Source organism: Petaurus breviceps, unplaced genomic scaffold (assembly GCF_028583685.1).
Source record: "Petaurus breviceps papuanus isolate PSGF00001 unplaced genomic scaffold, PetGlider_PUasm1.0 174, whole genome shotgun sequence".
NCBI lineage: Eukaryota > Metazoa > Chordata > Mammalia > Diprotodontia > Petauridae > Petaurus > Petaurus breviceps.
Window position 1 is genome coordinate 24,044,364 of NW_027185761.1, and position 25,475 is coordinate 24,069,838.

The window sequence follows — 25,475 nt, forward strand, 5'->3', positions numbered from 1 at the left end:
ATGACTTGAAGTTATGTGGCATTAGGGAAAGAAAGGTCTAGGTATTCTTTCTCAGTCACTGATTAAAGCAAATTTCTGTGTTCAGGCTCCATATTTCCCTTATATGTGTGGAAACTCAAGATCAGTTTGTGTATATATGGGAGGGAGCATGTTTCTATATCTCATCCCCACATCCTCAATAACAGGTCTCTCCTGGATGTGCCTACATTGGGGTGCTCTCCATGGTGCTAACCAAGATCCAACTTTGAATAACGACACCAAAATAGTCCCTGCATGCTGGCAATTTACAGTTGGAGGAATGTAGCTCTCTGAGTCCAAACATTAGGCAGAGGAAACAAATGCTATGTCTTGCCTTGAGCTCTTTCCTGACTAGTGCTGGACTGAGTTGACAGTGCTCTTGGCTTCTGGCTGGCCGTCAAGAAATACCACCAGCCCACAGGCAGCTTAGCAAGGCCAAGGTCACTGGCAACCTTGTCCCGAGACCCCCCAGGTGGGACCTGCTGCTTTAAATAGCTGTCTGCCTGCCTCTCCTGGTGTTTACGCCTTCTCAGGAATGAAAGCTGGGCCTCCTTATGATTGCAAATCAGGCATCCAGCAGCGGGTCCTGGGTAATTACCTTTTCATACAAAATTGGGAAGTGATACATATTTATTTATGCTTCACAAAGAACCTCGTCTCTTGGGAGGGTGCACACACCACCATTTCCTGAGATGGATTGCCTCCCCTCCCACACCCTTCTCCCCCTCTCTACCACATTTCAAATGAAAAGAATTTTAAGGTTTCCTCCTGATTTCTGTTCTCTTCATCATGTTTTTCAGGCCTCGACAGCCCAGTGTGATGGCTCACCCTCAATTACCCCCAACCACCCTCTATGGTTCTCAAAATTCTCCAGTGATCCCTAGTTATTCCAAATCTTTCCCCTTCCCTACTCCTCCACCTATCTTTCCAGTGGTCTACAGTGACCTCCCTCACATGAAGCTGTCTCAGGTTGCTAGGCAACCAGGAACTCATTCTAATCCAGGTGTACCCCTCTGGCCCAGCAAGGTTTCTCAGGGGGTGGGAGGAGGAGCTTCAAGCCACTCAAAATTCAACTTGGGAGACAGGTAGACTCCTGCAGGGCTCCAGGTAAGGAAGAGATAATTTGGCCCAGGGGTTCCAGACTCTGGAAACCCTTCTCTCCTGCCAGTAGACAGTGTAGACACCTTAGGTCTCTATGGCAGAGATGAATCATAGTTTTCAGAGGTTTGCAAACCAGAGCCACACTCCCAGATTAAGCAGAAATACATACAGGCATCTGTTTCTTTACACAACTAGTGAATTCCACTAAAACTGGCTGTGAAATTAGTTTCTATAAAAATCAATCCAATCTTACAACTGCCTTCCACTATAAAATCAACAGATATGATCTCATAACCCCTCTCTTCCCAAGTTGGTGGCAAGGTCCATGTCATTCCAAATGTAATAATAATTAATAATAATAACTGAATCCATATGGGGTCCTAAGGTTTTACAAGACACTTAACATACATTATATCATTTGATTCTCATAATAATACTATGAGAAAAGTGATATAGTTATTGTGACCCTCATTTTGCACGTAAAAAAACAGGTTCAGAGGAGTTCACTAATAGGTTCATTGATTTACAGTTGGAGCAGAGCTTAGCATCCATCTAATCAACTCCCTCATTTTAGTGTTGGGGAAACTGGGGCTCAGAGGAGCTGAATGATTTGTCCAAGGTCATACAGATAGTAAGTGTGATAGATCTGTAATTTGAACTTGGGCACTGGCATCAGAAGGACCTGAGTTCAAATCCAGCCTCAGACACTTACTAGCTGTATGACCCTGAGCAAGTCACTTCACCCTATTTGCCTCCATTTCCTCATCTGTAAAATGAATTGGAGAAGGAAATGGCAAAACACTCCAGCATCTCTGCCTCCAAAACCCCAAATGGGTTCACAAAGACTCAGACATGACTGAAAATGACTAAACAACCACAACTCCACTGGTATATCACTATGTGATGCTATATGTCCACACTCAGTAAGTGTTCAAGGAAAGATCCAAGGCCAAGCCTCTCCAGGGTGAGTCCAAGTCTGGTGCTCTTACTGGTCTCCTGTATAAAGTACCACACAAATGTAAGCTATTCTTCATAGTTTCAAGTGACAAATATTAACTGAGAGCCTACTATGTGTGAGGCACTGGTGTGAGGTACTGCAAAGATTCTTACCTTTCCCTCTTGCCCCTGCCCCCCAAGGAATTTAGAAGTCTAGTAAGGAAAACAAGACATTTAATGATCATAGATACCAGGGGGGGTCTGTAAATGTGGGGGGGATGACTATTTAAATATAATTAGTTCTTTTTTGTAATTCTATGTATTTTATTTTAATGCATTTGAAAAACTTTATTCTGATAAAGGATCTGGAAGCTTTACCAGAATGCCAATGGGGTCCATGACACATGCACAAAAGAATCTTCGTAATGGGGATGAAAGCACATACAGGGAGATGAAAAGCAGGCTGGGGAGAGGATAGGGAGACAGGTAAGTATGCATGACTGGGGTCCCTCAAAAATGGTGGTATAAGCTAGGGATGTACCTATCAGGACAATGGCTTTCAGAAAGGGGGCATCTTGAAGGTGGAAAGGATTTTGGCAAGTTGTTGAAGAATCTGGAGAATCACTTGAGCTGAGAGTGACCGTGACTGAAGATTGCCTTTCATGAAATAATGGGAAATGGGAGGTAGGAAAATATAGTCTGTGTTTGGGAAATAGCAAGTCCTCTACTACGGCTTAAGAACAGTTAGTTGATGATGTTGGTGATGATCCTTCATTCTCGAAGAGGACCAGTGGCTTTGTGAGGGTAATGTCTTGACTTGCTCCTAAATTGGATTTAAATAAGGCAGAACAGCATAGTTGTTAGACCCATTCTATGAATGAGGAGGAGAAAGAGATAATATTAGAAAAGGAGACTGTGAATGCTTACTCTTGGATTTTCTCACATCTTCAGCTAGGTCTCGGGAGTCTTAGATACTTAGATATTTGGTAGCCAGAGAAATGACCTGTTGTCTTCTTTCCCACAGTCACAGAATTACATAATGTCAAAACTTAGAAAGGATTTTAGAACCATATAGTCATAGAAAAATGGATTTGGGATCAGAAAAATCTAAGTTCAAATCTTGCCTCAGACACTTACTGTGTGATTCTGGGCAAATCCTTCAAACTTTATGAATATTGGTCACCTCATCTCTAAAATGGGGATGAATGTATCACCTACTTCCCAGAATTGTTGTGATGATTAAATGAGATCAATTGATCAAAGTACTTTGTGAACCTCAAAAAGTTATATAGATGTGAGCCAAAAGCCCAGTCTAGCCTACCTCTCATTTTATGGAGAAGGGGAAGTGACTCATCCAGGGTCACACATCAGGTGGCAGAAATAAGACCTGCTATTTGGTTTTCTCACCATTAAGTCTGAAGATCTTCCCACTAGTGTAGGTATTGCCCAACAAACTTGGGATCCAATAGAACATATCAAGAGAATGATCAGGAAAAATGAGGGGAAACATAATAGCAAGACAATGCCATACATTGTTCACTTCTTTAATTTTTAAAAATGAGTAAGCAGACAAAATTTTTTTGTGCCCTTTGAATACCAAATAAAAACTTCAGTTGTGTAAAACTGTAATACAACCCTTTCTTTTAACAATACTGTAAATATCTCTGAAAGAACCTATTGCTTCTATATGAATATCAAAAAAGTCATCACCACAAGGACATAATACTCTTTTGTGTCATTTTTTTTTGTTTCCAAAGAAGGTACACAAATACTAGTAGGAAATTTGGGGAAAAAAATCCCTCCTGTGCGCCATGAATAAAATGTTAAGCAGTGAAGGTGTTAAATGCATACAAACTGAACCCCCCAGTATGTTAGTAACTTCAGACCATGTGGTCCCACATGTATGTATATAAAGCTGTTGATGAAACAGTCTATAGCAGCAGAGTCAGAAGACTTTCCAAACCCAGGATTTGTTGGAATACTTACTTAGCGAAGACAGATAAAAATGAACCCAAGGCATAGGACAGATTCAAGATCCCTGAGGAGGCATCTTGCTACGTTTCTGGAGATGGGATGCTAGATCAGAATGAGGGATGAAGAGTGGGAGCCTGGGCCATGGGGAACTGGAGGCCAACAAGACAAAATAGTTTCTGGCCAGAGTAGATAACTGAGCTAGCTTGGAAGACTTCAGGATAAAATAATGTTTCATTTCCTTCAAACATTATGATGTAAACATCCCCGGTGTGCCATAAATCAAAAGTTCAGATTTTGGAAAATTCACAGCTCCAGGAAACATAGGAAGCAGGAAGGAGTCTTACAAATCATCCCATCCCAAGTCATCATTTTACAAATGAAATAACTGAGACTCAGAGGCAGAGGATGTAATTTACTCAGGGCTATCAGTTGGTTAATGGCAAGAGGTTAAAAAGTCCTCTTAAAAATTAAAATGATAATTAAGAAACAAATATATCAGTTTGAAAACAAACCAGACAAATAAGAATGGAGGCATGTGATTAAAAGCTACCAAGCAAGGTTAAGGAATCCATTTGACTATTGTTTAGTCTAAATACCTCCTTTAGAAACCATGCTTATTTGTGGTGAGAGGGTTTTTTTAAACTTGGGGTTGCCCATATTTCCCTGGACACAGGGACACTTGGAAAGGACTAAGAAATAATTAAGTATTAGGAATAAAAACGAAAGATTTGGCACTTGACTATTGACAGAGTAGGCAGACATTATCTTGGAAGAAAGAAATAGTGGAGAGTTGGAACATCAGTTTAGAGAAGAAGGGGGCCAAAAGCCTCTTGTAATGTCATTGGCTAATAGAAAGTGAGTCTTGGAAAATAAGAGGTGAAGATAAATCAAAGTAGAGGGAGAGAGGGAGGGCTCAAATAACAAGAAGGAAATATTAAGAGGGCAGACAAGGACATGCTTACAATATCGGGATGAGAAAAATCTTTCATTTCTAGACTCTTCCACCCATGACCCAACCATTCCCCTATCCTCCACTTGAGCCAGAGAGAAGAAACAACAAAATGATCTAGAAACCCAAACCTAACCAAGAGACCAACCAAAAAGAAGGATCATAGGATGTTAGTGCTTGAAGGAACCCTTTGACACCATTTAGCTCAACGCACTTGTTTTGTAGAGGAAAAAGCTGAGACCCAAGTAGGTGAAGAGTCACCCAAGCTAATTAGGGGCAGATACCACATAATGAAAGTCAGTCTTATGTGCTAAGAAATGTGAAAGACTTGGAAAAAGCATCATGGAAAGGATGAAATCATTTAGAGCTGAAGGATATTTTATATAGATCCAGTACAACATGACAATGACTATCTGGTCTTTAAAAAAAATAAATTCACATCTATAGATTTTGTAATATTAAAAAAATTAGAATGAAGTGCATCATTTTCATAACCAGATTAGCTCTTTAACAATAGGCATTTGACAAACCCACTAAGATATGGGAGTAAGACAATTTTTTTTGTTTTTTTGGTTTGGACCTGTGATTTCATCTATACACAAAAGAAATTCTCTCTATCAAAGTAATTCTTCACCTATTCTGCCAATTAAAGCCTTAGAGAATTGCCTGGGGGCACTGAGAGGTTAAAGGATTTGTCCAGGGTCACAAAGTTGGTATGTATCAGAGGGGGACCTGAACTCAAGTCTTTTTGATTTCAAGGCTGCCTCTCTAGTTTGGGGGCATCTGCGAATCCAAAAATATTCTCAGGTGGCTTGAATCATGTGTGCAATAGATATTGGGATGATTCTCACTCCCATGTCTAATTAAAAATATACAACAAAAGGCAAGATAGTAATAGAATATTAGAAGAGACCTTAAGGAGCGTGTAATCCAAAACCCTTATTTTACAGATGGAGAAACTGAGGTCCAAAGAGAGGAAATTACTTGTCTAATGTCTTACTAGTGGCAGAAGCTTGTCAAGAATTTGGGACTTGCTCAGGATTTTTTCCATTATGCTTTTCTCCCCTAGGTAGTATGAAACCAGTCCCTTGAAATATTCAAAAAATGCCACCTTGATTGGAGTAGCTTGATAAAGGGGTTTCAAACATGTCTGTCTACCCTATCACCCTAGTCTATTTACTTTTTAAATACAGTAGTGGGTTGACGGACAACATTTCCAGAAAAGACAGAATGAAACTCATCACATTATTTCTTTTTCTAATCAATCCTCTCCATTGGCTAAAGGGAGTTGTCCTTTCTCTCATTATGCCTTTGCTTATAGAATGAAACAAAAACAGCAGATGATGTTTCCATCCAAAGTGAAAGACAAATACCCATGTGGGTATAAAAGACAGCCTAGACCAGAGCAAAAAAGGCTGGAAAGGAGGAACTCCCTAGGTCTTTGGAGAAGTAAGAGCCAGTTGGTCCAACTTGACCTGATGCCTGTTAGGCTAAAGGGAAATAAGTCCCACAATACAATGACCTTGATGCTGATTTGAAGGGTAATCATCTTTCACATATGAACCCCTCCCAGCCACCAAACAGATTTTGTCTGGATCTGTGACTTTGAGATTAGAAAATAGGAGAATATCAGGTTGGAAAGGACCTCAGACCTTGTCCAGTGCCTTCATTGTACAGATGAGGAACATGAGGACTAAGAGAGGAAAGGTAACGTAGCCAAGCTCACATAGTGAGTAACTGGAGAAGTTGAAAGTCAAGCTTAGAGCTCCTTGTGTCCATGACCAAGACTATTAAACCTGTCATTGCTACCAAGATGCCAAACTCTCCAGCTGCTCATCTGTAAAACGAGAAGCTTGGACTCAGTTGTCTCTAAATTCTCTTCAAGTTCTTCTGGAGGCTGGGCTCAGATGAAGATGGTAAGAACTGAGTGGAAGCTTCCTTTCAGTGTACAGAGAAGGAAACAGTAGTCCCCTTTATAGACATACATTGGAAAGGAAATGGTCCACAGTGGTCTGTGGAAATGGATTAGAAGCATAATGAGAACTGCTCAGTGCCACCCCGTCCCCAAGACCCAAGTATAAAAGGTTGACAATACATTTTACAGACCTTCCTAATTCCTAGAAAATGACAATTAAAATCACCACATTACAAGAGGTTTTGCTAGCATCCCATACAATATTATCTCTCTGTGACTGTTACATAATAATTAAAAAATAATGACTTTTAAACAAGTGTACAGTGTTCACTTTAAAATTAACTTGTTAATAATTTTTGTGCAAAACAAGCGAACTCCTATAATTAAGTGAAGTAGTTTATTTCTTCATTTATATAAAAAAATCCCAGTTGAAGAGAGGTCTCTCAGAAATGTGTCTCCTTTTCTGTGATGGCAGAAATGTTTCCATCTCCTTTGAGTTTGGCGTCACAGTCATTTAGAGTAACCGTTCGTGTGCCGGCACCAAGCTTCCCTCTCATCTTCAGGTCTGGGCTGGGCACTATCAACTTCCTGAATTTCTGTGTGATGAAAGAAGACAAGATCTGGGTAAGGATGTTCCTGGACTCTTGCCCTGACTGTCTGTCTAACCTGTACAAGGTTTGGTATCCCCACCCTGCTTTCTCAGAACCATAGATTCAGAGGCAGAGCGGACCTTGAATGTATTCTAGGCCAACTACCCTCACTTTCTAGATGAAGAAACTGCATCTCAGAGAAATGAAGTGAATTGGCCAAGGTCACGTGGATGGTAAGTATCTGAAGTAGTACTTGAAACCCAGATCCTCTAAATCCAATGGTTTTTTTTTCCCCAGGCCACATAACTAGGCTTCAGGAACACACACACACACACACACACACTCACCTAAGATTTTGCTTCTTATCTCCTCTCCTCTTGAGACCGAAAGGGACTTGATCACTCAGCGAATGTGTGGCAGAGCTGGGTCTAGAAGTAAACTCTACTAACTTAACTCTCATTCCCTTGAGGTTATTTTTTAAAGGGAAGATGGCCCCCAAACTCTTAACCTCTCTGAGCATCTGTATAAAGGATAGATCTATATGATAGGAATTATCTGTAACATGGGGATAAACAATAGTATCTACTTTCCAGGGTAATTGTGATGGTCATACCCTATAGGCGCTACAAATTCAACATTTCCGAAACAGAATCTTTGCTCTCAATCCCTCCCTCCTCCCCAACTTTCCTGTTGTAGTCAAGATAGACCAGCATTCTTGGTGCCATCCTTGACTCTGTACCTAATCTCATCCTACATATCTGATCTGTTGTGAAATCTTGTCATTTTTACCTTTACAATAACTTTCCTAAAAGTTCCCTTCTTTCTGCTCACCCAGTCTCCACCCTATTACCTCTCCCTTGGACAATTGAGATAGTCTTTGACTTGACTTCCCTGCCTCAAGTCTCTCTCCTCTCCAATCCACCCTCCACAGAACTGCCTAAATGATGTCTTTAAAATGCAAGTCTAGGGGCGGCTAGGTGGCACAGTGAATAGAGCACTGGCCCTGGAGTCAGGAGGACCTGAGTCCAAATCCGGCCTCAGATACTTAACACAAAAACTAGCCCTGTGACCTTGGGCAAATCACTTAACCCCAATTTTGCTCCAAAAAAAGCAAAATAAAATAAAATGCAAGTCTGACCATGTCACTTTCCCATTCAGTAAACTCCAATGGCTTGCTGTGATCCAGAAGATCAAATATAAAATCCTCTGTTTAGCATTTAAAGCCTTTCATAACCTGGCCCCTTCCCACCTTTCCAGTCTTCTTACACTTTACTTCTATGATCCAGCCACAGCTTAATAAATGCTTGTTGGCTATCTAAAGGACTTTGTAAACTTTAGCTATATGTCACTTATTCCCTATGAGAATTAGCATTAGGACTACATTGTCTGTGAGTTCCATTCATAACTAATCATGGTATAGTCATTAAACAAATAGAAATAATCTTAGAATTTCAAAGCTGGAAGGGACAATGAGTACAAGCCCCTCATTTTACAGATGAACTAAGTAAGTGGCAGAGAAGGGAAATGAATTACCCAAGATCACATGGTGAGTTAGTGAATGGAACTTAGATCTAATGTGTAGTCCAGTCCTTGGGCTTCTTCTTCTGGGATCTCCTTCTAATGGCACCTCTAAAGTCTCCTGGTCACCCTCTTCCTTAAATCACTGCTGTGCTTCTTAAATATGGGGACTATCACCCTAAGAATATAATTGACCTTTAGACTAGCAATTAGGTGGCACAGATCATAGATTACTGGACCTAGAGTCAGGGAGACCTGAGTTCAAATCCTGCTTTGGCCATTTAACTGACTATAACTAGGGGCAAGTCACTTAGCCTCTATTTGCCTCAGTTTCCTCATCTGTAAAATGAGGATAAGAATAGCACTCAGGGTAAGTAGATAAAATGTGATATTTAGAAAGTGTTTTGTGAAACTTAAATTTTTATAATTCTGATAATAATTTTCACTCCAGGATAGGACTTTAGAACTGAAGGAAATTTAGAGCTCACTTAGACCAAATCTTTTATTTTACACTTAAGAAAACTGGGGCAGCTAGGTGGTGCAGTGAATAGAGCACTGGCCCTAGATTCAGGAGGACCTGAGTTCAAATTTGACCTCAGACTCTTGACACACTTAATAGCTAGGTGACTTTGGGCAAGTCACTTAACCCCAATTGCCTTGCCTTCCCCCCTCAAACAAAAAAGAAAGAAAGCAAGAAAGAAAGCTAAGACCTGGGGAGATAAGATCCCTTTTCCTAGTTGGGTTTTTAAGATAGGTTCTTACCTTTGGAAATCACTTGGTGGTTTAGCAAAGGGTCTCTATTCTTCCTCCCCTGCTAATCCTAAATTCTGGAGCCTAAAGCCATCTTTAGAGAAATTTGCATTTGTCAACATTTCTGAATCCCAACAGCCAGTGGGAAGCTTGGGGGTATTTTCTCAGCGGGGGGGGGGGGGGGAAGGTGATAAGGTTTCAAGTGAAGGTTTCTACTGAAGATATAAGCTGGCATGACATCCCAGTGTTAACAAAACAACCTGGTGACCGACAATCTCTTCACAAGTAAGAGAACCTTCAGTGCTGCAGGGCTCTTAGCTCCAGAAATAACCACCATCCTTGCAGAAAGAAGGCATGAAGAGAAGGTCATTTTTCCACCTAGCCTGAGGCCCTGTGGCAGGCCAATGGACTGTGCTTTCTGTAGGGAGACACTCACAAGTGTGGCAGCTGTCCTACTCCCTGGGAAACTGGCAGTTAAGTCAATGGCTGAGTCCTCTTTAAGGACCAGAGATTCTCAGTGATTCTAGATCCCTACCCCATTTCAACTTAAAGACCTCTACTCTAAATTCCAAATGCAAACAAAACAAAATTAAACAAATGAACAAAAACCAAAAACCAAAAAAAAAAACCCAAGCCCTGACATTCCTCACTTAAGTTCCACTTTTCTCTCCACTCTCCTCACCACAACCTGAGTTCATGCCTTTCTCACCTCTTGAGTGGGTTATTTCAATAACTTCCTCATTGTACTTTTTTCTGTCCTCTCCCACCCCCAATTCTCTAATCCATTCTCCACTGAGCTGCAAAAATAATCTTCCTAAAGCATAGAATGGATGGGCTTGACCATAAAATCGAACTCCTCACCTCTAAAAAGGGCTTGGAGGACATGTCTACTCATCTCTTTTCTTTTGGAGCAAGTTGGATGAAATTCCATCTTAAGTATTTTGTAGTTGTTCTTTACATTTACTTTGATGTAACTGTTTTGTTACCTGGCCCTACTTATTTCAGTTTGCATAGTTTCATATATTTCCCCTTGTTTCTCTGTATTTATCCTGTGTGTTGTTTCTTATAGCATTACATTCATGTGCCACAATGTGCTTAGTCATTTTTCTAATTGATGGTCATCTATTTTTTTTTCTTATCACCATGAAAAGTGTTACCACTAATATTTTGATATATATGGAATTTTTCTTTTATTTTTTTCACTGATGTTCTTAGAGCATTTGCCTAGCAGTGTAATCTCTGAGTCAAAGAGGATAAACATTTTAGTCACTCTATTTGCATAATTCCAAATTGTTTTCCAGAATTATTGTAACAATTCATGACTCGGCCAACAATGAATTACTATGACTATATTTCTACAACTCCTCCAAAATCAACTCTTTCGACTTTTTAGTCATCTTTGCCAACTAGTTGGGTGTACATTAAAACCTTGAGGTTGTTTTGAATTGCATTTATTATTATTAATGACCTGGAACATTCCTCTATATGGCCATTAATTGCTATTCTTCTTTTAAGAATTATAGATTCATATCCTTTAACTATTTCTTTATTAAGAGATCACTTTTGTTTCTATGTATTTTTGTTAATTTTCTCTATATCTTGGACATTAAATCATTATCAATGGTATTTACTACAAAGCTTCCCCCCCACCAGTTGACTGTTTCCTTTCATTCATCCTTACATAAATTAATTTTGTTTGTGCAAATGTTTTTGAATTTCATGTAATCAGAATTATAATTTTACCTTTTGTAATTGTTTCTATCTCATGTGGTTAATAATTTGTCCCCTACACATATAGCTGCAAAAGATATATGATGTATTTCTCTTTTAATTTTTAATAGCATGATCTTCCATCAATTTTGAATTTATTATATAAATAAATACAAGTAAATGAAATATGTTATAAAATGTGTCACCAAACCTATTTTCTCCCAGACTGCTCCTCAGTTTTTTTCTGGCAGTTCTTGTCAAATAGTGAGCTCTTTCCTAGGTATTTTATGTTTTCAGGTTGACCAACCACTAGGTTGTTAAATTCAGTTACTTCTGATTCATCTTTTTCTAGCCTGTTCCGCTAATCTCCTTTTTCTATTTTTTTTTAAAACTAGTAGCTCCAGGTCACCCTTGAAGAGTGTAAACTATTGACAAGTTATACATTAGTCATTTATTTCAAATGGAGGACCCCCCCAACCGATGAAATCATAGATGTGGACCTAAATATTCACAACTGTATAATATACATATACATATGGTCATACATATACATGTGCTAATATATAATAGCTAGATAGCAGACAGATGTACACACATATACACATACTTACATACATGTATAATATATACACACCATACAGACATACACATCTGCACATATGTGTATAGTCGGCGTCTAGCCATATACACACAGACATAACTATGTGTGTGCTTATAGACATATACATCTACACATACATGTACACACATACACATATGTGTATGTGACTAGACCTCAGATATCATCCATATGGGGAATTCCCAATGAGATAACTCTTTGTAGCAATGCAGATTGACCTCTGTTTTGCAACTTGTTGTTTTGAAGAGCTACCTAGGGTACTGAGAGATTAAGTTGCCCAGAGTCACACAGCTAGTCTGTATCAGAGGCAAGTTTTGAACCAAGGTCTTCATGAGTCTAAAACTGATCTTCTATCTACTATGCCATAAGGCATTTTGGTTCAAATATTATGGTCCAAAGCCAGATCTCTTTCCACTATAGCACACTGCCTTGTTATTATTATCATCTGTAAAATGAAAAGACAATGCATTCACTACCTACTTCAAAGAATTGTCATGACAAAAGCATTCTGTAAATAGTTATGAGCCAAATACATACAAGCAATTATTCTTTTCATCCTGAAGTCAGGAAGATAAATTCAAATCTGGATTCAGACACTTACAAGCTGTGTAAGTTTATTACTTGTTTACTCTGGGCAAGTCACTTAGCCTCTGTTCGCCCCAATTTCCTCAACTATAAAATCAAGATAATAACAACACCTATCTCGAAGATTTGTTGTAAGGATCAAATGAGATAATATTTGTAGAAAGTGCTTAATGCCTGACACATAATAAATGTTATACAAATGCTAGCTCCCCCTTTATCCACATTTTTGTTCCAGTTTCAATACATCCATATCTTGGAACCATGACTACCAGAAAAAGAACGGTTTGAAAGCCTTCCCTTCAACGTGTGCTTTTTCCCTTACTTATCCACCCGGCCGGTCTCCCTTTTCCATTATTGGATGGTAGGGCCCAGTTATCACTCACCTCCAAGAGTGTTCCCTCAATCTGCCACATCTTGAGGATAATCCAAAGTGGAATGCAGACCATGGAGGAGAGTGCCATCATCCACCCAATCCCATAGCCCCAGTTAGGGTATGTGTACACATTGTTGTACTTGAGGGGTTTATATTTCACCAGGAAGAAGATGAAGATTCCCTGAAAGGTAGAAGAGCAGCCTGGTCACTAGGATGGAAATCACTTCAGGAACGCTCCTTTCTAGGGGACACCGAATCATGCTTCCCAAGGAAATCCTAGTTTAGAGAGGGTGCACCATGTAAAGCCTCACAGTCCCGGGCACACAGTTGATATATGTACATATATGTGTGCAATTATAAACTTTATATGCTTTTGACAGTTATCTCCCAATGAATGTAAACTCATTTCCAGTAGGGACTATTTCATTCTTTGTACTTGTATTCCTAGTGTCTAACACATGGTGCCTAATAAATATTTGTTCATTGACTGATATGTAGGGACTGAAGCAACTTTTGTAACTAGGAGTCCATTGGAGAGTGTGCAACCAGACCTTATTCGTTCTTTTTTCATTCAAGAGTATGTTCAACTTTGCCGGAAAACTTATTCTTGGATGCAACCCTAGCTCCTTTGTTCTTTAAAATATAATGTTCCAAGATGTACTGTCTTTTAGTGTAGAAGCTGCTAGGTCTTGTAAATTCCTGACTGCTTTCCCAGAGTATTTAAGATGCTTTTTTTGTTGCTTGCAATATTCTCTCTTTAGCCTGGGAATTTGGAAATTTTGCCATGACATTCTTGTAAGTTTTCTTCCTAGATCTCTTTCAGATGGTGATAAGGCATGCCTCAAATGCCACCTCTTCCTAGAAGCCGTCTCTTATCCTAACAGGAGTGACCTCACCTTCCTCTAAACTCACATGATACTTAGCTCTCACCTCTATAAAACAGTTATGTGTTATTTTGTACTGTGGTTGTGTGTGTGTGAGTGTGTTTGTGTGTGTGTGTGTGTTACATCTCTACTGTATTTTATGCTCAATGGGGCAGGGATGGTCCAAGTCAGACTCTAGTACAATCTTTCTAGTGGAGGAAGGAGCCACCCAGGATAGTCCCAGACACTATAGACCTATTGTCTAAAAAGGTTTGTCATTCATTGTCTCAGGGTTTTAGAGTTATGAGGCAGAGGGAGGCTGACTGATGAGGAAATACTCACTGCACAGATTCCTGGGGTCACCACCTTCCAGCACCACTTTATTAGGGATAGTGGCTTATAGCCAATCATATCTTCAATGTTGTCATAAAAGCGATTGCTTCCTGTACAGAAATAATGCAAATTATAATAATAACAACGAACATTTCTATAGTGTCTTATGGTTTACAAAGCATTTTATATGTGCTATCTCATTTTATTCTCATAAGGACCCTGGAAGGAAGGTGCTATTATTATCCCCATTTTATAGTTGAGTAAACTAAGGCTGAGAAAGATTATGTGACTTGCTAAGGATCACACAAATAATAAAGTATCTGAATCTGTATTAGAACACAGTTCATGCTGAGTCCAAGCAAAGGGCTTTCTCCACTATATTACCCCTCTCCCTCCCCCACGCATAGAAGACACAATGAAAAATTCCTATGTTAGTCTACAAGGACTATATGGGAAGGCCAAAGGAACTGGACTCAGTCTAGGGAAAAGAAGACTAATGGTGGATAGATTTACTGTCATGTCTTTGCATGGGAGGGGGGCCATAGGAGTGAGCATTCCCTGCTCCCATTGAGGATAGAAAGGGAGAAAAATACTCAGGTTTCATAGGATTATAGATTTAGAGCTGGAAGAGTCCTTAGAGGTTATTGAGTCCAAGCTCTTAATTTCACAGATGAAGAAACTGAAGCACAGAGAGGTTAAAGGGCTTGCCCATGGTCACATACCTAGTAGGTATTAAAGACAGGATTTGAACTCAGGTCTTCCCTGGATCCAGTGTTCTATCCAACATACCACACTGCCACTCATTTCAACTACTGTAGGGATTTGTTAGATATTAGGAGAATACTTAACAGTTATGAAAAATAATAGTTCTTCATGAAATAATAGAAAGGACACTGATGTTGGAATTTGAGGACCTGAGTTCAATTTTTTCCTTTGCCATTTATTACCTATATAACTTTGGGAAAGTAACAACATCTTTGGGCCTCGGTTTCCTTATTTGTTTAAAATGAATGGTTGTACTAGATAACCTTTGAAGTCTCTTGCAGCTCTGACTCTTAGAGCTATGAAATCTATGCATGAGCTGGAGTGGATGAAGGTGATAAAAGTCAGAGAGATTGAGGGACAAGGCCTAGAATTTTGTAGTCACAGAGAACAAAATAGCAGATACTGCCATTTCTGGTGCTTCCTTGGGCTCCTGCCCAGCTTCAGTCACATCAAGCATTGACTGGACAGAACAAAGAGCTTGTTTCTCCCACTGACTCTAGGGAACAGGTGTTATGGGTAGCAGCTGGCATAGGGGAAGAGATTTCATGGCAAATGGCAGTGGGGACTGGGGCAGGCTGATACTCACCATAAACCCAGCCAATGCAGACACATTCAAAGATAGCGACAAAGAGGAGGCACATCCCACTGGCTGCATAGGAGTCAAATAGCTGGAAGATATACATGCCACCCTACAATAGAGACAGATGGAGAGACAAGGGAGGGGAAGAATTAGTGTGGCAGTTTCATAAATGGCTTAGTCTGCATTTAAGCTCAGGGGCAGCACTCATCTTGACCCCAGTGACTGATCTTCTCATCAGCAAGGATCTTTTAGAAATGAGGCTGTGACTTGGGATAATTTTTTGACTTGGAGTCAAGATCAGTTAGTCACATGAGTCTCTGATTCTGAGTATTTTTGCCTTATTGTACCAAATGACTAACCTCCTGTTTCTTCAGGGTTAAGACTCTCCTCCCTGACCTAACTAAAATCAATTCTTCATTTTCTAATTCCAAGGTAGTGCTCCTCTGACCCTTCTTGCCAACTTCCGGGGTCAGTCTGGCTTCCAGGAACCATTAGTCTTCTGCATTAGTCAGGTTTCTCTTTCTCCCCAGGTTCAGGTAGGTTCATATTCTTACCACCATAAAAAAGTGCGATGCTCACCCAAATGCTCCTCCGGCTAATAAGATCTAGGATATGTTACATATACAGTGATAACTACGTACAGCGAGGAGATCTGACTCTGCCCTTTAACTGTCTGACTTTAAAGTCTGTCTGACTTTAACCTTGAGAAAATGACTTCCCCTTCTCTGGGTCAGAGTTTCCTCATTATTAAAATAAGGAGTTTTGCTTGGATGATTCCTAAGGACCTTTCAAGCTTTAAGCTTTGGAGGTTCCATGAAAATTGCCTTCAATTGTATGGGAAAAGTCATTTCTTCACAATAGGCTTGGGGTGTTTTGGGGAAAGGATGGAGAGAAGAGATGCATAACAGTTGTGGGTCATTCCTAGAGGGCTTTAATGGCTATGTGACCCTGGGAAAATAACTTTCCCTCTTTGAACCCCAGTTACACACTCTATAAAATAAGGGTTTTAGATTAAATGACTTCTGAGATCTCTTTGGTTCCTGACATTTTATGGATCTATGACTAGGAGACCAAAGAGTCAGTAAACATTTCTGGCTATATTTCTTTCTTGTTTTCAAAGAATGATTTTTACTTGTATTTTCACCTGCAATGTAAAACAGAAAAAAAGGCTTGTATATAAAACTACAAATCTCTATTGTGTAGAATTTTTTTCTTTTAAAATCTATAAATTCAGCATAGTTTAAAGATGGAGAGCTGGAAGGGAATGTGCAGACCAACTAGTCCAATCTCTTATTATATGGATAAGGAAACTGAGTCATAGAAAGGGTTAAGTGACTTCCCCAATGTAACACTGGCATTAAGGAGGAGCAAGAAGATTATGAACTGAAGCCCTCTAACTCCAAATTCAGTCAACTTTCCATTGTATCACCTATAATCTTCGAGTTTTTCTTGTTTGTGTTTTCTTCTGGACTTTCTTCTGTAAAGTTTTAAAAAATGCTTCAAATCTCTTCCTCCCTCCCTCCCTCCTCCTTCTCCCGTCCCCCCCCCCTCTCTCTCTCTCTCTCTCTCTCTGTCTCTCCCTCTCCCCCTGTCCCTCTCCTTCCTACCTTTCTTTTTTATTTCTTTCCTTCTTTTTTCTATCCCAGTCCTAGACCCTTCTCTCCTTCCCACTCTCACTCTCACCCTCTAGTTAAAACAACAGCAACAACAATGCACCTAGTAGCATAGCCAAATGAAACAAATTCCCACGTTGACCATGTCAAGAAATACATGTTTGCTGCAAGTTTCATCGATCACCCTCTGTTGGGAGGTGGGGAGCATGCTTCAGTATCAGTCAACTAGAACAGTATTTGGTTACCATGTTGATCAGAGTTCTTAAGTCCTTCAAAAATTTTCTTTCCAATGTTATTAAATATTGCTCTCCTAGTTCAGCTAAATTGACTAGTCATCATTCATGTGAATATTTTCATAATGGCTCCATTTCTAACAAGTTGAGTGGTATTAACTAAGTGATTTTCCCTCCTCTGAGACTCAATTTCTTTCTTATTTATATTTAAAATTTTGTATTAAATCATTTATTTTTAGTTTTCAACAATCACTTCCATAAGTTTAATTTTTTCTCCCTCTCTTTCCCCAAGAATTTATTTCTAATTTAAAAGAGATCTCAAACACCTTGACATCATTCTCCACTTTGGCTTCCTTTATTCTAGTCTCTAAGAGAGATATGAACCTTCTCCTTGACCAGGTCATCCTCTCTACTTGTACTCTTGATCCCACTCTTTCCCATCTCTTATAGGAGCCTACCACTTTGATCATTCCTTCCAATGTTTCTCTCTTTTAATTTTAATTCTTCTGTGTCTATTGTTTCCATTCTTGCTACATGAAAATGTGTCCAAGTCTCCCTATCTTAATTTTTTTCAATTTACTCTATCATCCTCTGCAACTATTATTTTTATATTTTCCCCTTTCACAAAGTCTAAGAAAAAGCCATCCATACTCATTTAATCACTCAATAAATAAGTATTTATTAAACATCTACTATGGATCAGGCATTGCTCAAGGTGCTTGGGGAAATAGACAAAACTATTCCAAGGGCCCCTCTTTAAGGTATTTATATTCTAATAAGGAAGACCACTTATACCATATGTACAGATATACACAAAGTAGATAGAAGGTAATTTTGGGGAAAAGGTTTGGCAGCTAGCGGAGCATCAAAGTATTGCATGTGGAAGGTAGCCCTTGAGCTGAATTTTAAAGGAAGTTAAGGATTTTAACCCATGGAGGCAGGAATTCAATCCAACTGTGAAGGACAGTTAGTATAAAGCATGGAGATGAGGAGCAGAGTGTAACACATGAGGAACCTTAAGAAGTCAGTTTGGCTGGACCAGAGAGTACATGGAATAGAGTAATGGGATATGGAACAAAGCTGAGAGGGTGAGTTGGGACCAATTTGGGAAGAGCTTTGAATGCCCAATAGATATGTTTGTATTTTATTCTAGAAATGTTAGGGAACCACTGGAGTTTATTGAATAGGTGAGTGACATGGTCAGAGAGCTGAGATTTAGGAATATCACCCGGGCAGCCATGTGGATAGATTGTAGTGGAGAGAAACAATGGAAATAGTGTCCTCCCTGGAGCCAGAAGACCTATTCAAATCATACCTGGGATACTTGGTATTTGTGTGAGCTTAGGCAAATCCCTTCATATCCCTTACCCTCAGTTTTCTTATCAATAAAATGAAAAGTTTGAACTGAATGGCTTCTGAGGTCTCTTCCAGCTCAATATTTATGAGCCCGTGATTTTATGACCTGTTTCAATAGTCTAGATGAGAGGTAATGGGGTCTTGAATTCAAGTGGAGAAAAGATTAGAGAAGTAGTATTGGGGCAACTGATTGAATATGACAGGGGTGGTGGTGGAGAGTGAGTATACCACCAGGAATGCAATCCTATCAGGTGACTAGAAGGATAGTGGTACCCTCCTTGCATTTACTCCTTTACCTCCCACCATGAAGTTTTCTGACATCACCACTCAACTGAAACGGTTTTTCTCCCTAAGGTTAACAATTGACTTTTCTCAGTCCTCCTCCATCTTGACATCTCTGCTTTTGAGACTTGACCATCATCCTGTCCTAGTTAATCTTCCCATAATTCTCCTGGTTTTCCTCTATTTCTGTATTTCTTGTCTATTTATTTTGTTGGATGGAAGCTCCTTGAGGGTAAAACTGTTTGGGGGTTTTGATTTTGTCTCTGCAATCTCCTGTACCACAGCCACTTTGACTCTGATTTTTTTTTCTTTTGACCGATCACTTCATTTGAATATCACCTTCCATAAACTATAGTCCATTTCATGGGAGATTCTATGTCAATAGTTCCATCTCTGGGCCCTCTGAGATCCCACCAATAGTTATAATTGGTACCATACAACTTATCTTGTCAATTCTAGTCAAGCTGGTGGTGTTCATAGCTAATTTCAGAGAACAAGTCTTGTCTTTTCAAGTAGACTTTAAGTTCTTTGAGAACAGGGACCATGGTGTTCCATCTCTCTATTTGTTAAGCATAGCTTAGATTTTGAAAGAAGGTACTTTTAAAAGTGCTTATGCTTGCCTAAAATCATTGGAAATGGACGAGGGGAAAAATTGTTAGATGCTGAGTTTGAGAGGAATGAGTATTCAAAGCAAATGGCGCATTTGCTTAAATTAGACTTAATGAATGACTTCTCTTCCTCCACCTTTGAAATAATCAAAGGTCATTCAAATAGAAAATGAAACGACTAAATGGTTAAGCCATAGAATTTCCTTTAGGAAAAAATAACAGGGGATTTATATTCTGAGATTCCATCCCCTTTTTCTCTCAATTGAGTTAGACTTTAAAAAATGGTAGAAGCTAGGGAAAATAAAGTCCATAATTATTCTAATAGCAGGAGATGAATTAGTGCATCAGGCAACCCTCATATGTGGAAGGGCCAATCCAGGGTAGAGGGCAAAATGACTGGTATCAAAAGCTGTCACCTAATCATACTTCCCGATAATTAGGATGTTGAAGAGCTAGTGATTAATGTCCTCAAGCCTCTTACTAGGTGTAATTATTCATTTCTTCTAGACAATATGTTATAAAGTTAAGAGCAATGGCCTTATAGTCAGAAGAGTTAGGTTCATAACCAGGATCTTGCCATATCCATCTCCCACCACCATGCTTTTTCACACGTGATTCCCCCATGCCTGAAATTCGCTCTCTCCTCACTTCCACTTCTTTTGATCCCTAGTTTCCTTCAGGACCCAGTTCAGATTCCACTTCCTACAGGAAACTTTTCCTGATTCCCCCAGTTAATATAATCTTCCTCTTGAAGTTATTTCATATCATTTTGTATTTACTTCATATTTACTTTTTTGAATGAGTGTTGTATATCCCTGAGTAGAATGTTAATAATGTTTTCATTTTTTTTTTTTTTTTGCTGTTTCTCCTGCACATAGCTGAGTGTCTTGGGCAGCTAGCGGGTACAGTAGAGAGTGTACTGGGCCTGGAGTGAGGAACAAATCTGACCTCAGTCACTTACTATCTGTGTGACCTTGGAAAGCCACTTTACTTTTGTTTGCCTCAGTTTCCTCACCTGTAAAATGGGGATGATAATAATAGCACCTAACTCCGAGGGCTGTTGTGAGATCAAATGAGATTAAAATTGCAAAGCACTCAGCACAATGCCTGGCACGTAGTAAATGTTATATAAATATTAGCTATTATTATTTTACATAGCAGAAACATCACATTTGATGAATTATTTAGTTGAATTCCCAGTCTTTTGGCCCTGGGCTAGTCATTTCCTTTTTCTGAGTCTCCATTTTCTCATTTCCCTTTTAAGGAAATACCAATGATACTAGTATCTTAGTATAAAGGGCAATGAAATTAACCTCAGACCTGCCGACCTCATGGGGTTGTTGTGAGGATCAAATGAAATGACCCATATTCAAGAGTCTATCGGTTGTCAGCAACATCATGACTCCCCGGCATGGCTAGTGCACTTCCCGGGATAGTAGTCTTCTGAGTTGTAGGGTCCACACCAGGCTATTCCCAGAAAGTGGAACACTGGATTCTAATTCCATTCAACAAACATATTTATTATAGATTCTTGGGAATTGGAGGAAACTTTGGAGACCAGCGAGTCCAAGGGACTTGTGTTGCCTTTTGACCTTGCATACCAACCCAAATACTCCCTCTTCACATCGCTTTGATGAACGAGCTTCTTTTAGCTCTCAAGCTTAACTGTCAATTTGCATGTCATAAAGTTCTCTTCTTCTGCAATCAGAATTGAGCAAATTCTCTTTAAATGCAGGCAGAATGACGATGTGGAGAAAAAGAAACACACCATCCCCAGGGTGTCAGCAGCCAAACAGGCTGAAAATGTTTTCTCTGATAACCTCAGCTCCACTGAGGTTCTTTATGTAGGTTTAAGAGAAGAAATCTTTCTCTATTTCTATTAAGGACAGTCAAGAGAGTGGGGGAATTCACAAACTAATCCTTTTCAAGAGAAATTTAGACTGTTCTTGATAAAGGAAAGCTGAGTATCCAAGGTGGGGAATTGGGGGGGGGGGTAAGACAAGGGGAAGAGCAAATCTGCTTTTTAAGAATGTTTTCATTCTAGTTATCTTGGTGAACCAGGGAGCAGAACTATTTCACCCCCTCAACTGAAAGAACTTGACAAGTGAGGAGTGAGTGGGAGTGCCTGCAGATCTGAACTTGACATCCCCAAATCTCACTACCACACCTTGTTTTTGTGCTACCCAAGGGAGACAACATACCTTAGGCTTTCAGTCCATTATAGTTGGTTCCACAGAAAGAATTCAAGGGGATCAGAGTGTATAGAAAGAGGCTGTCTTGGGGTGGCTAGGTGGTGCAGTGAATAAAGCACCAGCCCTGGAGTCAGGAGGACCTGAGTTCAAATCCAGCCTCAGATACTTAACACACACACACACATACACACACACACAAACTAGTCATGTAACCTTGGGCAAGTCACAACCCCAATTGCCCTGCCTTCCCCCCTCCAAAAGGCAAAAAAAAATGAACTGGAGAAGGAGATGATGAACCACTCCAGTATCTCTGCCAAGAGAACCTCAAATGGGATCACAGAGTTGGAGATGACAGAAATGGTTGAACAGCAAGTTGGTGTATGGATAGAGTGCTGGGCCTGAAGTCACGAAGATTTGAGTTCAAATTCTGTCTCACATACTGGCTGTGTGACCTTTGGCAGGTCACTTAACCTCAAGTTACTTCAGTTTTCTTGACTATAGAATGGAGATAATGGCATCTTATCCTCAAGGTTGTTGTTAGGATCAAATAAGATAATATTTGTAAAGTGCTTAGTATGGTTCCCGGCATGTGGTAAGCTCTAGCTATGACAGATATAATATAATGCTAGCTATGATAATGATGAGATGTAAGAAATGGGACTTAAACCCAAATTGTCATGACTCTGAGGCTAGCTCTTTATCCATTTCCAGACATCTGCTTAATAAACGTTACATTTAAATTTGTATTGGTACTCAGGGCTGTGGGACACGTGTGCTCAGAAGCCTAAAATCAGAGAATGAAAGGCATAATAAAGGCAGGGGGAAGCTTATAACCTAACCTGGCCTGTCTGGTAGCTTCCTTTGGCTTTATGGAAATGCTGGGCTTCCAAGAGATTCCTATATGGTTTCATGGGACTGTTGGAAAGTTCGGCCTCTGCAGTTTCATCCACACCCACACATATAAACTTCCCCCATACTCAAGAATTGATCAGGGTAATGATTTTCCAAGGAAAATTTTGTGTAAAAATGGCAACCAATCCACCTTCCAGATCATGCAGCTCCACTGTTAACTCTGAGAGCCCAACCTTCATCCCCTCTTTGTGAAGATAGGGACTATGGGTATTGAATACTACATATATACTGTTCAACTTAGTTAATGTGTTGGTAAGTTTTTCTGAACTACTCTTTTATTCTTCATAATTCTTGGTTATTAAGGGATAGATAGCTCATGAGGGAGGGAAGGGGGAGCGGTATATTGGGAAATGAAGTCAATGCAAATATAAAAGACCAGTGAACAGCACCAATGAAAAATAAACCCAAAGGTTTCTTACCTCTGTTAACATGACCAGGCCAAGGAAGTAGGAGACAATGGACAGGGCCAGGATGAGCAGTTCCCGCCGATAGCCACGTCGGAAAGTCTTTGGGTACATGTCCACCACTGCCGTCACCAGGCTTTCCACACACACAAACTAAAGAGAAGACATGGTGGCAGTCAGACAGTTGGTAACACTGCAGCCTATGGGGCTTTGGGTGTGGTATACATGGTGAGCTCAGAACTGAGCCAAAGGCCTCCATCATAGTTGGTGTTCCATGAATGTTTGTTGGTTAGAGTGTCTTCTCAGGGGGAACAATTCTTCCCTATGCCTTAGGAAGGGGACAAAGCTCTCCTAAGGTGAGATGGCCCTGGGTTCAAATTCTGTCTCTCCTATTTATTACTCATGGCAAATGACTTACCTCCATTCACATTTAGGATTCTAGTCTTAGATATGGGGAGGATCTGGGAGGTTGTGGTAAAATGGAAAGGGCTTTGTCTGGGTTCAGGTCTTACCTGTGATGCTTACTCCTTGTATGACCTTGGGCAAGATGGTTAACTCTTCTGGACCTCAGTTTCCTCATCTGTAAGGTGAGGGGATTGGACAAGAAGGATCCTGAAGTTCCTCTCACCTCTAGGTCTATGACCCCACCATTTTACAGACCAGGAAACTGAAGCCCAGAAAAGTTAAATGACTTTCTCAAGTTCACACAGGAAGAAAGTCATGGAGTTGACATTTGGACCCAGACTCTGAATCATCGTTCTATACACTGCACCCTTCAGAAGCAGTTTATATAAGGGCAGCAAGATGGCATGGTAGATAAAGTGGCAGACCTGGAGTCAGGAAGATTCATTTTCCTGGGTTCAAATATGGCCTCAGACACTTACCAGCAGTGTGACCCTGGGCAAGTCACATACCTTTTGGTCTCAGTCTCCTCATCTATAAAATGGGGGTGAATTATCATGCCAATAGCACCTGCCTCCTAGGGTTTTTATGAGAATCAAACAAAATAACAATTATGAAGCACTCAGCATAGTGTCTGGTACCATCAGGCTGGTTATTATCAGTGTCATTTTTATATGGAAGTTCAGAAGGGACTCACCCAAAGTCATAGCATGCGCCAGTAGTAGAACATGGGCTCACATCCAAGCCTTTGAGCTCTCTGTCTAGTGTTCTTTCTGTAAGCTGTTGCCTCATTCGATGCTCTGCTCTTAGTCTAATAGACTAGAATGTGAGCCCCTTGAAGGGAGGTCCAACATAGACCACTGCCTTAAAAGCTGGAAGAAACCTAGAGGTCATCTAGTCCAACCCACTTAATTTCCAGATAAGGTAAGTGAGGTTCTGAGAGGGCAAAGTTACTTGTCCTAAATCACACACATCGTAAACAGAGGAAGGATTTGAACCCAGGTCCGTCTATCCCCAATCCAGGTCTCTTCCCACTATGCCACATTATTTCTGGATACCACTGTCCCAGGTCCCTTCTTGTGTTCTTCATAGCACCCAGAAAGGCCCAGGACATTTAGGAGGTGCTTGATACATCCCTGTTGGTTGATTTTTTTTCTCCCCTTGCTAAGTGGAAGATGGTACATATTCTGGTCTTACTCTGGGTCCATACTACTGACTCTTAGAAATGCAGAGCAGTATTCTGGCGACCTCCATGCCACAGATCCTATTATACTGTGCATGCTTGGGGCTCCAGGTGCTGCCATATGCAGAGCTCAGCTCTATGGGCTACAGAACAGCTGGGGCTCAGGGTGCTACCAGAGGCACAGCTCAGCTTACTGGGGAGCCCCCTGGGCTTGACAGCCCAGCTTGCAGTCTGCAGTAGTCACGGCTGATGACAAGCCCTAGCTTCACAAAGCTTTGACCTGGGACAATAGAAAGTGATTATCAGGAGAAACACGTGGTTCCTCACCACTGCGGCTTAGTAACGATTGCTGAGAAACCAATTCTGGGGAAGAAATTGGATTTGGCTGACTGAATTGATGGCCATGCTAAAGAAGGTGCTTGGAGGTTAAGTGACTTGCATAAGGTCATTGAAGAGCCAGCCTGGGCTAGCTGCTGACCCACGCAGCTTTGGGGGCCTCCCAATAAGGAAACAAGAATCAGTAATTTGGGGCATTGAGAGATTTGCTTTTTAAAACTCCTCGACATTATGGGAGACTTACTGAGCCTGTGATAAGTTGCCCTGATTAAATCTCTGGTCATTCCTTTGTGCCTCTTCTTCATTCCGATGAATGAAAAGGGGCAGGGGAAGACAGGTGATTCATTCTATAAGCATTTATGTGCCAGGCACTGT

The 25,475-nt window shown here is 40.3% G+C and overlaps 1 protein-coding gene across 1 annotated transcript in view; it reads right to left on the bottom strand.

Annotated features, from left to right (window-relative positions):
- Positions 1–3,591: 3,591 nt before the first annotated feature.
- The window catches only part of SLC6A11 (solute carrier family 6 member 11), a 178,938-nt gene continuing 157,054 nt past the window's right edge, over positions 3,592–25,475 (bottom strand). The window contains exons 10-14 of the mRNA XM_069083947.1: positions 23,195–23,332; positions 15,586–15,688; positions 14,244–14,344; positions 13,049–13,219; positions 3,592–7,489 (exon numbers count right to left, since the gene is read on the bottom strand). Coding sequence (XP_068940048.1) covers positions 7,337–7,489; positions 13,049–13,219; positions 14,244–14,344; positions 15,586–15,688; positions 23,195–23,332 — 666 coding nt within the window. The 3' untranslated portion in view covers positions 3,592–7,336. The remainder of the gene's footprint in view (positions 7,490–13,048; positions 13,220–14,243; positions 14,345–15,585; positions 15,689–23,194; positions 23,333–25,475) is intronic.